The sequence below is a fragment of the Ruditapes philippinarum genome, unplaced genomic scaffold (assembly GCF_026571515.1).
Source record: "Ruditapes philippinarum isolate M1 unplaced genomic scaffold, ASM2657151v2 ctg35_1_1_1_1, whole genome shotgun sequence".
In the NCBI taxonomy this organism is placed as follows: domain Eukaryota; kingdom Metazoa; phylum Mollusca; class Bivalvia; order Venerida; family Veneridae; genus Ruditapes; species Ruditapes philippinarum.
The window spans coordinates 530,065-545,011 of record NW_026861019.1 but is presented as its reverse complement, the minus strand read 5'-3'; the positions used below and the strand labels follow the sequence as shown (position 1 = coordinate 545,011).

Sequence of the window (14,947 nt, the reverse complement as noted above, 5' to 3'; positions counted from 1 at the left end):
CAATAACTATTAAAGATATTTATTTAAAACTTCACATATGCATTTAGAATCATAATTGTAGGTCACTGACCAAGATCCATAATTCTATCTTGCATTTAGGCTGATTTTTCTCTCTAATTAGAAATTAATGGTAAAGTTTTGCTTGTAAGCTGTTACCTCCATAACTACTGAAGAGTTTGTGCATTTTTTGGGACATTTTTATGCATTCATAATAATAAAGCCGTGATTTACTTGATAAAACATCTTAATAACAAGCCTTTGTACCTTTTCAGTCAATTTTATGTATTCATAGGTAATTAGCATTATTATACTCAATAAAATACCGTTGTGACAATTTTTGAATAGTCGAGCCAATACTGTCCTCCGACAGTTCTTGTTTTATATTGTTATAAATAAGGACTAAGAGATTTCCCTTAAGAACTAGTAAATAATATTTAAGATTATAAATGTATTCTCATATTTGACCTGGAACATTAAAATTCATCTAATAAAGGGACTGTAAACCATTTATGTTCTTTACTTACAGGATGTTAATATAAGTTACAAGAACTTTTTCATAATCCAGTAAAGATAAATTGTGTTTTATATAAATGAAATTCATTTATTGATGCGACTTGAAACATTTTCATATAGTAATTTCTGTGAAACAGTTTCTTCTTATATCAATATGTAGAAAAGGAAAAATATAAAATTCAATATATTGCATAAATGTAATTTCTTGAACATACACATTTCCATGACACCATGTAGAAATTTTAATCAGTTTACACATTTGTTTTTAATAGCATAACACATACTACAAAAAGAACTCTAGTGAACAATTGTTATATAATTTTATTAATGGGTACTACCAGTAAATAAAACACTTTGTATAGCCATGCAGTCTTGTAAAATTGAACACATATGTATATATAGAATCTACATTTGTAAATTAAATAATATAATTCAACATATTAATATTTTTCGGTTTTCATATAGTCATATAAACCACTATCTACACATTGCCACACTGTGTTACATCTTGTTTTATTTAACCAAAGATCCACTCAGATCTTATTCCCATGAACTTCCACATATTGTACACCACATCAGTCATCCTGAAATATACCACAATCAAATCATATACATTCATGGGAACATCTTCATTTATATGTCCTAAAATAAATATTACTATAAAAGATGAGCACTTCGAAAAAATCCTCAACATATGCTTCATATAAGTACATGTCACCACGGACCTAAATTACATGTAATATAAATACGTTATATCACACTGTATATGGTTTTCTTTTCATTTTTGTTTCATAAAAGTAAATACATATTAGCAATTTTTACGTTAACGTATTTTTTACATCAATTTTATATCTTCATTTAAAAGAAAATGATATCAGAGACTTTAATAACAAATATAGCTCTGTGGTGAAATGTATGCTTATTTTTTATCACAAAGAACAATAAGGTTGTCATGACAATAAGTCTCACCCATTCATCTTCATCAACCCCCTCGTTCTCCTTGCTAGTTGGTACATTTGATTTCAGATCCATTATTTTGTCTGTCCATGATGCTCCGACAGATTCCCCGCCGGCATAGTTAGAGACGGAAGATGAGACATTATCTAACTTAGATATACTGACTGAAACAATACAGAAATTCTATTTTAGTAAACCTCTCATAGTACACACGTTCACAATTGGCACAATAGTTTACCCCCTGTGACCGCGCGTTATAATTGCTATGATAGTTTCATAGGTGACCACACATATATTTACCCATGTGATCGCATCTAAATATTGATAATACCTGCACTCCAGCTACCGCACTGTGCATGTATATGTATACGATTTAACTCTTACACATTTTCAACAGAAAGGTCCCCAAACTATGATACAATTATTATTACGATAGTGTCACCGCGTCTAGTAATTGATATGATAGGGTCAGCTATGTAACCATCAAGATACAACCACCAAGTAACCGCGCCATGTGATTTTGTCTACAATACCAAATATATAGTTAATCTCGCAGTCCAAAATTTTTTTCCACGTATATCATTTCAATATTTACTTCTTGTTTTGTCATTGCAATGATACCTTCTTTTAAAATTGTTTGTGTCAGGAACGCTTGCTAAATAAAGACGGTACATACACACAAAAGGGCCATCTCCTTTTGTTTTTACTCTCACTTGATCACCACATTCGAATTCCAAACCTCCGATCTTTTCTTCATGTAGCCAAACTGCAGCTAAATCAGGTGATCCATATTTGTCTGTGTGTTTGGTGAGCTCTGGTTTATTTATTATATTGAGTGTCTGTGAGATGTCAAGTAAATCAGTCTCTCCTCTAGCTTCCACTTCTATATGTACAGAAAACAAAACTTTATTCTTTACTAAATGGTCCCTGAAATAATAACTTGTCACAAGAAAATTTTAAGAGCTCAGTTAAGTATTTTATAAAGTCTGGTTGAACATCAAAGTGATTGTTATATTAACAAGAAAACAGTATTTGTTTCTCATAACTATCTTCTCCTTTAGATTTGATAAAAGAGATGGCATTACATGGATGTTAATATGTATAATAATTCATTTGTTATAAACTAAAAGCTTAAAAAACATTGAAATCAAGAAACGCTAGTAACGGTATTTGTTAACTTATTCTAAATAATCTTACTATATGAGGAATTCAAATATCCTGTATTAACTTTTTTTGTCTCACTAAAGTTGGGTTCTACTTCAGTCCCATTGTTGTCAAATTTACGTTTATGTGCTCGTGCAATCTTCATATAAAATATGTAATACTGAACCTGAAAATTACAAATACATGTATATAAAAAATTGCGTTTAATATATAACTAATTGCGATAAATACTAGTACGTATTACTGGCATGCATTTCACATTCTATCTATAAATTACCGTACAATATTGGAATTTGTTTTGGTAAAAAGGCTGTTCTGAAATGGCATTTCATTCTTATAATTTCTTTACAAAATCTTTAAATTGTTCTTCTGGACAGTCGATTCATAAATAGCTGGGTAACATCAAAAAGCACGCAAACCTAGAAAACAGACAATATCATGTAACAGCCATATATATTACAAGATTTCTACTATCATACCTTTGTTTTTTTACAATCACAAATCTGGAAATGTGCTCGTTTTTGAATACATCCCTCAAACAACACACCATTACCACTGAAAATATAAACATATTGTATGCTACACGAATATCTACTGATGATATAAATTAATTAAACTTTAGATAATAATAATCCGTAATTACGCTGATGATTTTTGATAGCACATATGTTCCTTGCCAAAATATACATGTATAAACCTTAGCAAGCACGTTTGTAACATCAATTCCATGTATTTATATATACACGGCTGCTGCAAAGTAATTAATTATTTTCTTTTTTTAATCAAAGAAAGCAATGAAAGTCGACACAAAGATGTTTTTAGGTTATACAGCCGTGTATTTTACCATACTATATATCGTTAATACTGCGCCGTATACTTTGATAAGAACTATCCTTTTTGCTACAAACTGTATTGACCGTATTGACTTAAGTTCACATGTATATCCACTAATTGAAACAGTATCAAACGCATTTTGTGTTTATATTTTAGGCATAATTTAATCAAGATCAATAAACGTATTGTTTTTGCTTTGTTGTTATGGCTGCTGTTGTTGATATTTTTTGTTGTTCACAAAAGATTACATTATCGTTGCCTACCTTTCGTGTTTTCTGCTATTCCATTCTTCACTCACGTTGATATTTACTAATGGCAAATTTGACAATGGTTGATTATCATAAATACGACTCATATCGTTTAATCTTTTGTTCACTGTTGTTGTTTTGATGTAACCTAATTGTGACTATTCCAACCCGGAAATAAACATTGACATTAAAGGATAGTTCTTCACATTTGTGTACAATAACGAGGAAGTTTTTTTCTTCATGTGATAGGATAAGTTTACAACAATCTTTGAAATGTAAACAAAAACAATGTCAACTTTTCTAACTTCGTGTATACATGCATGTACGTAGCGAACAATAGTTGAAAAATACATGTACTGTACTGTATACGTATATATTTTTTGAATTTGTTAAGGCCTTTCTGTAAACTACATTTTTCAATATCTAAGCGATTAAATATCTCTGGAATGTGATGAGCGAAGTTCCGCATTCTCTGAAATTATTTTTTGTAGGACATGTATCTCAATGATTTCTACAAAAGTGTGTGTAATCCCATATGATCTTGACAAGGATATGCACTGTACTTTATATTTCTTTCATTTCAAACAATTTGCCATCACTTTATAATTTCTGGTAAATTGAGGAAAATATTTTTTTAAGTTAAACGATTTTGTTACATGTCATACAATATTTTTCCATCATAAATTTACATGTATATAGATCTAATATGTGAACTTATGATTGATTGTTGTCCAAACACAAGCTTGGTTAGACAAGTATGAGGTTAACCTAGGTCAGGGGCATGTCCTTTACCATAGCCAAGAAATTTGAGCCTCGTCACGACAAAACCAACGTAATGCGTTTGCCACCAGCTTGGATCCAGACCAGCCTGCGCATCCGCGCAGACTGATCAGGATCCATGCTGTCCGCTATCACTTTCTCTACTTGTAATAGGGTTTGCAAGCGAACAGCATGGATGCTGATCAGACTGCGCGGATGCTCAGGCTGGTCTGGATCCATGCTGGTCGCAAACGCATTGCGTTTGTTTTGTCGTAACGCGGCTCATTTATATTTTCTACAGTGAATCTTTCAATGGAGGAATGTTACTGTTATATTTGTTGATACAAATGATTTATGGGTTTTCGTCCAGTCTTTGTGCAAAAGGGATTTATCCTTAAATTACTTTAAAGTTCACAAAAAAGTTTGACTTTGCCTCCGGTATGAATAAATAGAGGATATTGAATGAGTGTAAGTTTAATACTGAATTTATTAAACGAGTTGAATTAAAATATACTATGGCGAGCATAATATCACTTAATTCAACAAGTTCAATAAATTCAGTAATGAACTAACAAGAATTTAAACATTCTATTTACCACATACCAAAAATAAAGACCGTTTGAAGCGGATATTATCCAACACACATCTGTTGGTCGTACTATTATTATTTTGTTAGGGGTTTTATTTTTAACGGACGTTTATCTTATTGATTATCATTATTGATATTATGTGTTAATAAGTACATTAAACCATTTCCCTAGGATAATTTGATATCATTTCGTAATCACTAGGATCAGGTTCATAAACACGGAGTACTATTCTCACTGAGCGTATATTTTAATAACTTTGTTCAGTTTTTAAGACATTTCTAAAAAGGTTTATTGAAGGTCATAAACGATTTAAATGCTGCAGGTTTTTGATTCAGTCTGTTCATAAAAGGCAGTCCCACACCTAGCAGCAGCTTTCAAAGAAAAACTCAACTTTGCTTATAAAGAATGCAGAAACAACTTGTCTGACATAGAACAAAAGTGTGCAGGACTAACTTACATTTAGATGGAAATTTTAAAAGAATATTAAAGCTTATGAAGCCTTATATCAAAAAGAGCGGCCCGGGGCCATACTCGTCGTAAACTAGCTAAAAGTGAAACCAGTGGAATTTTTAGTATACATACGATAAAAATAAAAGTGAAACTTGTATAAACACACGGTGCAAACAAAATATTAAACATAAAAATAAATAAGATACTATTTATTTTACGCGCGTTTCTCCGTAATTCATTAAGCGGGCCCTATACTCTGCCGTTTTATAAATCAAACCAGGATGAATGGACACTTTTTAGAACTACACAAACAGAACAAAACTGTTGAATGAGGCCATAACATAACGAAATGACATGCTTATCATCTGATTGAACGGCAGACGTATTTGCATGTATGGCTTCTATATTGAATAATTGCACACTACGTATATATACTCATGAATTATTTATGAAAAGGTTACTCAAATATCGTATTTTTTCAGTTGTCTGATAGTAAATTTCGGACAGAAAGCAGTTCACAGGACAAAACATTAAAGTCAAGAAAGACAAAACGTGTTTGTTACCAAGGGTCGTTATACCCTTAGCAACTGAATGAATTTGTTTACAACAATCAATCAACCAAAATCAATGTCCGCTTTAATTAGTATATCCGATCTATTTTATAATTTCAGGGTTCTTCCTTCTTCCGTCTGTCCATGATTGTCGTCATTTCACCAAATATTTGCTGACCATTTCCTTATTTTTAATAATTTGATGATACAAAGATAATTTCTGTACCATTTAGTAAATAAACGGCACCCACTGTGATCTTAAATTGATATAAATGAACGTAGCATTGCATTCTTTATGTTAAACAAAAATAGTGGGTAATATTCTCAAAAACAATCTTAGATAAAAATTGTTAAAATGGAGAATATGAAGGAGATGTCGGGATATATTGAAGATCTAAATGAGAAGGCAGCTGTACCTTACATAGGGAGTGTTGTGTTAATTGTACTTATTATAATTGTTGGAGTGGTTGGAAACTTGCACGTTTTTCTCGTGTATTTATTGAGAATGAAACCGTCAACACATAGAATTTTCATTTTGTTCATTGCAGTGGTTGACTTTTTGTCATGTGTTATTGCAATGCCGTTTATAATACATGATTTACGGAATCCTCTCACATATTACGCTCAAATGACGTGTAAGTTCCTGAAGTTCATGCTCTACTCCACATGCTGCTCATCAGCGCTTACACTTCTGGTTATAGCCATTGACAGGTTTGAAAAGTTTTTAATTATTTCAGAATTCAAACACCAGAATGTGCCTATTTCAGTATCTCATGATGTTTATTGGAAACAATAAGCAAACGTGTAATGTTTTTCTTAACTAAATCGGTATTTGATTGTAAGCTCTTTAATTTTCTTTTAAACATATCAATATAAATCAATGCTTACTATGTTGATTAGCTAAATATTTTAAAACTAATTAGTAAAACCTTAATTATGATTACCTTATTATAAATTTCTGGAAACAAACGTGATCATTTCCTTATTAAATATTTCAGATACAGGAAGATATGTAAACCGTTTGGTCGACAGGTAACTCCAAAAATTGCTAAAATACTGTGTATCATCGTCATCACAGTAGCTTTGTTAATTTCATGGCCAGCATTTATACTGAACGAGGTGGTCACTGTAGACACCAGTCATCCAGACGTCTATGGGTCTAAATGTGCTACCGACCACAAGGAACAATTTGGATCATTTTCACAATTTTTCAGCTCAACGCTTATAACTGTTTCAACAACATCCCTTCTTATCTTGTCTTTTGTATACGTTTTGATTTGGCGCGAAGTTTCAAAGCACAATCTGAACCAAAAAGACAGCAAGCGCATTTTGCCTGGAGCTATTTCAGTACTGAATGTAACTACTACTGGGTTCAGTACCACGGAAATACCACGCCATAACAGCCTACTCAGGAAAGCCAGTAAAGTGAGCAGACTGAAAGATGACGACACAAGTAATGATAATAGTGAATTGAGTAACAATAATGACGCAGATGCCATCAGTGTTATCAATATGTCGAAAAATGAAACACTTCAAAGGCAGACAAAGAAAAAAGCAAAGAGCTACAATAGAGCGAAAAAGAAGACATTGATATTCCTAGTAGTTACTGTTGTGTTCTTTCTCGGTTATATGTTACACTTTACTTTAAAAAAGATAAAGTCAACACATGAAGGCTTTGTTGAAAGCCTTTCCCTTGAAGAACAGATAGTTTTTAACACATTCTTCTGGCTTTTCCTCATCAATCACTCAGCTAACTGTTTTATATACGGATTCCTTGACGAACGGTTTAGATTTGAATTGCGTAGGATGTACAAACAATTGTTTTGTCAACCAAAATGTACAAGAGTGGAAGAAACTGTTGTGTGAAATGACAATGAGATGCCTCTGTGTCAAATCATCATCATTACATTGTTTGACAATGTCTACTTTTTGTAGTCCCACGTGATGAACATCATTGTATAAAAAAGTATATGGTACACACACATTCTTACAGTGTCATACAGTTTCACATGACTATTGTTATAGATTCTATTTATAATTAAATGATATATAACGTTATCAAACGGAAATTTTAAGTTATTATTCCCAGCAGATATTGTATTATTGGCGTCCGCGCCGAAGCGCGGCGCCTATTGGAATGAAATGAGATTTTGTGAAAGGGCGACAGCAACTTCTCGAGCCTTTTATAGTTGCCAATAATAAAAGCCGATCATTCCGATCGGTATGAGGGTGCTTGATTGTTAATTAGTCGCGATATGTACAATGAATGGCGAACTGGAGAATTTCGCAATGCAAACATTTTCAAATGAAATAACCTTTTCCGTCAATAAATCGCGCTCTTCGGGGTATTTTTGCTTATCATTTTGTAGTACACAGTGGGTTATTATGGTATGTTATTCCGAAAGCTGTTAATAGAATGATGAGTTGATGACCTTAATATTCCGAAAATCTATTTATAGAGGGATGTACTCCTAGGTAATTCCCGGTCTCTCCCGGGATTTACTAATGACCGGCGAATAGTACCACACGTTTATTGTCCGGTCTCTCCCGGTTTTGGAGTAGATATCGTTACAGAACAGAACAAATATTTTACAGATAAATAAGCTTTTTTTTCAAAATGAATGTTTGTCACTTAGTTTGGTTACAATAATTAATAAACACAGATCAACTCTCGAATTGATTGATTATTATTATACATAAACATACAGTTCGAAAAAAGAACCAACAACACAAATCGCATGTTATATTTTATCTATATGAGATAAAAACAATAAATATGTACAATAATTGAGAAAAAATGTACATTTTTATGGCATTAATATGACACTATCAACTTTAAAACATTTTATATAATTTGTTATTCGTGTTTAGTAAAGATTCCGAGGAATTATTCAAAGTTACAAATCAGATTTTATGAATTATTCAATTGATTGATAATTTAAAAAATGATAAAGAAAAATACAAATGTACATGTATATGGTTTAAGAATAAACAATATTATAAATTGAAAGATTAACCATGATTTACTGACTTTTTCCAGTTAAGTTTTGACTTATAATCGTCGATCATTATGACAATTGAATTCTTAAAATAGTAGTAAACGTAAAAACTCAGTATTAAAATAGCGCATAAAACACACACAAAAAAGAAAAGAAAACAATATTCATAAAATCTGTATTTTTTTTTATTAAAATAGAAATTACATTTATTGTATAATAAACAATTATGCTCAACATGATCAACATGGTAATATAACAAGTGCCATATTGTTACTTAGTGTGAACAGATACCTTAAGAGGGGGTCCTCGTTAATAGCAATAACATAATAAGGGACAATTACACAAGTATGGTGTTGATCATGCGTTACACATATGGATTATAAATGATTGTATACATGTATATCCGTTGCTATTAATAACCACGATCATAAAGAAATAACAAGTAATATTCTAATTTCTAGCATGCCGATCAAAGTTATAAATAATGAACAATGTCTTTCGTCCGTTCATTCAAAAGTGATATACAATTCTGGTAAAACCCAATGAACCATTGAAAAGTTTATAAGAATATCTTGTCATCATATATCTACTAGTTCATCTGCACCTGCTGTTTGGACGCCCTTTGATGCTTTGCATCAATGCTTTTCTTGTTATTATTGTAAGTGTTTTTGATGATATTGGCCATACAATTTTTCATTAATGAGGACTATTATGCTATTTGCGATATTTTCTTCCTCGTTCTTTATAAGAACCTATCAGAAACATAGCACTTGAAAAAAGGATGGGACTTTATATTGCGACTTAATAAACCGTCAAAGCGTATATAATTGCTGTCTTGAGAATTAAGCTTTAAATTAATGCCGAATATTGTGAGAATATATGCATAGTTTTGTTCACGTGTTCATATGCATTATCAATAATGAGTTTATAAAGGTTTTTAAAAAGTGTTTTTTATCAAATACGTAGTAAAATAATACTTAAACACAGATTTTTTATAATAAATTAACACGGAAGTTTAGAACCTAGTAAGGTGTACTCACCAACTGGCGTATTTACGACTTAAAATGTTTTTCTCACGATTCAGTACATTTTAGCTGTCTTAACCACAACTTCATATTTTGTTTTTTACAATTGTTATTATTATAGAAACGAAACGCAGAATGGATGAATTTAATGGTACAATTGATGAATTAAATCACGAAGAAGCGAAGCAATACATAGGTGGTGTTGTGTTTGTTTCTATTATCATGGTTTTTGGTTTTGTTGGAAATTTGCACGTTCTTCTCGTGTATGCATTTCGTATTAAACCATCCAATCATAGGATATTTATTCTGGTACTGGGAGCACTGGACTTTACAACTTGCATTGTTGGAATGCCATTCATTATTGTTGATCTTAGAAATCCACTGACGTTCACGATGTCATCCGCTTGTAAAATTCTCCGATTTATAAATTACTTCATTTGCTCGGCGTCTGCTCTTACACTTCTAGTAATTGCTACTGACAGGTAAGTCACTTTGAAGCATACGTTATTAGTTTATCATGTACTCAATCTGATCACTAAACATAAAGAAGATCATCATTTAATCTGATAACTTCTTTATGTACGCATTCATATCTAATTTCTTCTTTATGTAAAATATGACCTAAAGCGATCTTATTAACGTCAAAACACTTGTACAACACAACATCATGTGTATAACCTTGAACAATCTTCAAATTTACATAAAATATTTAAATTGTTTCTAAAATTGTATTATGTATATAAATGTACTCACAACATTATAATCCTACTACTGAACGCTGGCTATTTCACATTTTAGTGATCTCATGATCTGTTTAAATCATATTTGATGGGGCTCTTTCACACCCCCGTTGTTGCACCGTGTCGATGGCATCTGAATAAAAGTTAATATTTTAATTTCAACAAAGTTTTTAAATGTTTTTTTGTGTGTTTGGACAAAGGGGTTAGGATCGAGTTCCATGCCCGATAAAGTTGGCAAACATTTACTTTACGGTAAAGAAATCACTAAAGATGTATCTGAACGTAAAAAAACACACACAAGTTCATATTCAGTAAAAGTTCTAGAAACGTCATTTTGGATTATTTTGTATCGACGATGAAAGTGGAAAAGTATTCTTCGCTTTTTGAAGAAAAAAAAACCAAGCATATTTTATAAACACGGATATATGATATACATGGAACTGTGTTTACCTTTTTCAGCTTTGTTTCGGTCGAGGGCTCCACAACGGAAGTGTCGAGGGCTCTCATTTTAACATATCACTAAAATGTGAAAGTGCCACTGTTTAGTAGGTGGTGATTAGGTCTTGAGTGCCGTGTGGTTCCTATTAAATGTTGCCCCGCACTTCATCTATTTTGGTCATTTGGGACAATGCATTCAAATACTTTACATGCCGTTTTAGCAGGCACTAGGGGTGTAGGAAGTGTCACACTTTCAATTATCTCTCGTGAACAGACTCAATTAACTCAATTAAAATTTCAGCAGAGTGTTGAGTTTTTTTTATTTATTTAAATAAAATTACAATGGAAACATGCATATAGGTGCAATAAAACTAGAAAGATGTTATAAGATAGATAATCTTTATTATGCCCGATGTTTTAACTACACACGAAATACAAAAATACCAGGTGTTTGCTTCATTATGTTAAATGTACATTACTCAGTAAAATGAATTTCTTCCCGTGCGTTTTATCAGCATGATAACTACTTAAGCAAATTTAAAATGGAAAATAAAGTGTTTTTTTAAATATATATATGTTATCAGTATTTTGATCATTTTGAAAGGGCAATGCCCTATTAAGTTGAAACAGGAAGAGAAAGTAAGTCAAAAATTAAGTAAGTAAATATCGTGCCTGATACCAATAAGGTCGAGTACTCCTTTTAAACGGGGATTTCCTGCGCCGAGCGTAAACAAATATTTGTTATCTTTTCGTCTCATATTTTCTAACTTTTTTATGTAAAAAGCTATTTTATGATCTAAAAGCTATTTCAATATTAGAATTAAAAGTAAACAATGTCAAGAAAAAATATTAAAAGCAAAACAGGGAAGATTTATTCAAATTAATGTTTACAAATGAGCCCATAGATAAATATGTTTAACAGTGTCGAAAGAGTAAAACAAATCAATTTGAATAAATGTTTATTTGTTTTCATCCACAACGCTCAGTAGCAAATTTATTGTCGAACGTGCCATTACATGCATTTGACTACATTTGTTGTTTTACAAAAGGAGTCAGTATTTCACAAACTAAGATAATTTTAAATGCTTGTACATTGCATCTTGAATAAGTAAAACAACAATTGGACTGTTTCTGCTTTGTTATATGTAACTTAACACCATAACTGATTATATAAAACAAACATTTCTACATTTAAAAATAAAGGAACAAAGCTCAACAAAAAGGCAAGGAGACCTTCCCAGTAGACAGACCTCGACAAAACCCAGCAACACGGGACAACTTATAAAGTACCCAAACAGGGTACCGAACAAAATCTGGGAGAGGTCATAAGGTCATCATCATTATAAATGTCAGCAAATAGCTTTTATATGAAAGTATTCAACAATGATGAAAATAACTGTTCTGTACTAACTCTTTTCAATGTTATATTTTAGGTACCGAAAGATATGTGTTCCCTTAGGAGGACAAATTTCACGTCGGATGGCAAAACTATTGTGTTTACTTGTCACATGTATTGCTTTATTGATATCATGGCCGGCACCAGTATTGTACGGACCGGCAACAGTCCAAACGGTCAATCCAAACATCAATGGCACGAGGTGCTATACCGAAGACAAGGAAAATTTCGCAAAATATCAAGCTTATTTCAATAGTTTATTGATTCTTATAGTGATACTATGCTTCATTGTTCTTTCTGTGCTATATACCTTGATTTGGCGTGAAATAGTCAAACATAGTACACACAAACATCGTGTGATTATAGATCCACAAAATGACTCATCGTCTAATGTTCAGACCAGTGATACCATTGAACTGACTTCTAAATCGAATGAATCAACGGGCAGTCAATTACCAGAGAAGAAGGGAGGAAATCTCAGTCAAGAAAAGAAGATTTATGTAATTGAAAGCGACAGCGAAATGGGTAGCGGTGAACAAGTTAAGAAAAAATGTAAAGCCGCGAAGCCTTGTAAAACACAGAATCGTGATCGACAGGGCTCGGACCGGTCTAAAAAGACAACGTTTATGTTTCTGACAATAACGATTGTGTTTTTCATGAGCTATGTCCCACATCTTATCTTAAAAATTGTTACATTCTTGAACAAACAGTTTGTTCCTCAGATGTCTTTTACAGAAAAGGTAGTTTACAATACCTTCATATGGTGCTTTTTTATCAATAATATGGCGAACTGCTTTATTTATGGATTTTTTGACATAAGATTCAGAAGTGAATTGAAAGAAATGTACAGGAAACTATTTAGATGCAGGCGTTTTATGTACAAATGAATTGTATTTGCATCTGAGTTTTGCAATTTCTAATTTCTATACTTAGATACTTAGAATAGATCATGGAATCTTTTATATACTAAAACCCATTCAACTTGATGTCCGTTTTGTATTTTGTAATGATTTCTTTCAACAGTTTTGTTGCTGCTTTTTAAGCAATAATAGCGCTCATGTACCTTACTAAATCCTATGTCATGCTTTAAATGCTTCCTCGTGCTTCTGTACATACTTGTTTAGGATAAAAGGTGCATTTTAACCTTTATTGTATACCTCAACAAGGTGAGATACTAGTTTGCTTCATTAAAAAGAAGCAAGCTAGAGGGCTTTTTGCCGTTGTGGTTGATTTTTTTAATTGTTCAAATGGCGGGAAAGTTTACAAGAATTTCTGACAGGTCTAATTTCAACATATCGGCTATTTAATGGAATACTTTTATGTATACGTGTGATGAACACATGTATCATCACTGGATTTCACAGGAATACAGGCTAGGAATATCGTGTTTACTTTCAAGAGATGATAATTAGCTGTCAAAACATGATATCTTCTCTCAGAAAAGAGAAATAACATAATTATGTATTGTCAGGCAAACTGATTTTAATATTGATGGTTGTTCTTTTAGATTTATACATTTTTAGAATTACATGTATGAAGTTTTTAATGATTGTATATATTTTAAAGCTGCATACCTCCAGATGAGCCAACATATTTCAAGAAAATCAAACTTGAGGAAAATGTTCTAAGATTTTAAGGAAAGTAAAAAGATTCAATATTCAAGTAATTCTTTGCATTTTTTGTTCGATTAATGACTCATTTTGCAGTATTCATCATATTTTTACTGTGTAACCAACGCAGTAAGAGGTAGTTTTGCATATTTTGACTTCATTTTTGTAATTCACGAGAATTGTGAGTGCCGTTTGCAATGTGTAAATTATTTTCTTTGTTCACTTCACATAGTTGTACTTTTAAATATACATTTTCATGAACATAAGCATGAATCTGGAGGCATGCTGCTTTATGGTACAACCTTTTATTGTTTTAATGTTTTTACCGAGTTAATATGTCATACTCTATATTAAATATGTAGTAATATTTATGTTTTTTTTATATAAAATTACCTTCCTATAAAGTTCTAGCATAGCATAGGCAATGCAATATACGGTTTAAAGTAAATTTGTTTCAGCAATCAATTCGGGAAGACACCTTTGACCAAAATCCGTCCGAAACTTGTTTAATCATTATTAACATTATTATAACAAGTGACAATAAATTGTCACAAAACATGGTTTTTATTCAGGTTACCAAGCTACCTATTCTTGTTTTCTATTTTCATATTCATGTATCTGATCATATATAATTCTGAGTAATTTCTTAATCAAACATTTCCAATGTATAAAA

At 31.7% G+C, this 14,947-nt stretch overlaps 2 protein-coding genes across 2 annotated transcripts; one reads left to right on the top strand and one right to left on the bottom strand.

The window, feature by feature from the left end:
• Positions 1-696: 696 nt before the first annotated feature.
• On the bottom strand, positions 697-3,900 carry LOC132714253 (arpin-like). Its single transcript, XM_060697083.1, has 6 exons — positions 3,732-3,900; positions 3,114-3,189; positions 2,668-2,800; positions 2,147-2,353; positions 1,483-1,634; positions 697-1,097 (listed from the first exon to the last, which is right to left on the bottom strand). The coding sequence occupies exons 1-6, from the start codon at positions 3,821-3,823 to the stop codon at positions 1,089-1,091; spliced, it is 669 nt and encodes a 222-aa protein (XP_060553066.1). The 5' UTR covers positions 3,824-3,900; the 3' UTR covers positions 697-1,088.
• Positions 3,901-6,356: 2,456 nt separating this feature from the next.
• LOC132714234 (uncharacterized) lies at positions 6,357-14,641 on the top strand. The gene is made up of 4 exons (XM_060697038.1): positions 6,357-6,777; positions 7,065-7,926; positions 10,178-10,572; positions 12,702-14,641. Exons 1-4 carry the CDS (start codon positions 6,422-6,424, stop codon positions 13,549-13,551), a joined length of 2,463 nt encoding a protein of 820 aa, XP_060553021.1. The 5' UTR covers positions 6,357-6,421; the 3' UTR covers positions 13,552-14,641.
• The last annotated feature ends 306 nt before the right edge of the window (positions 14,642-14,947 follow it).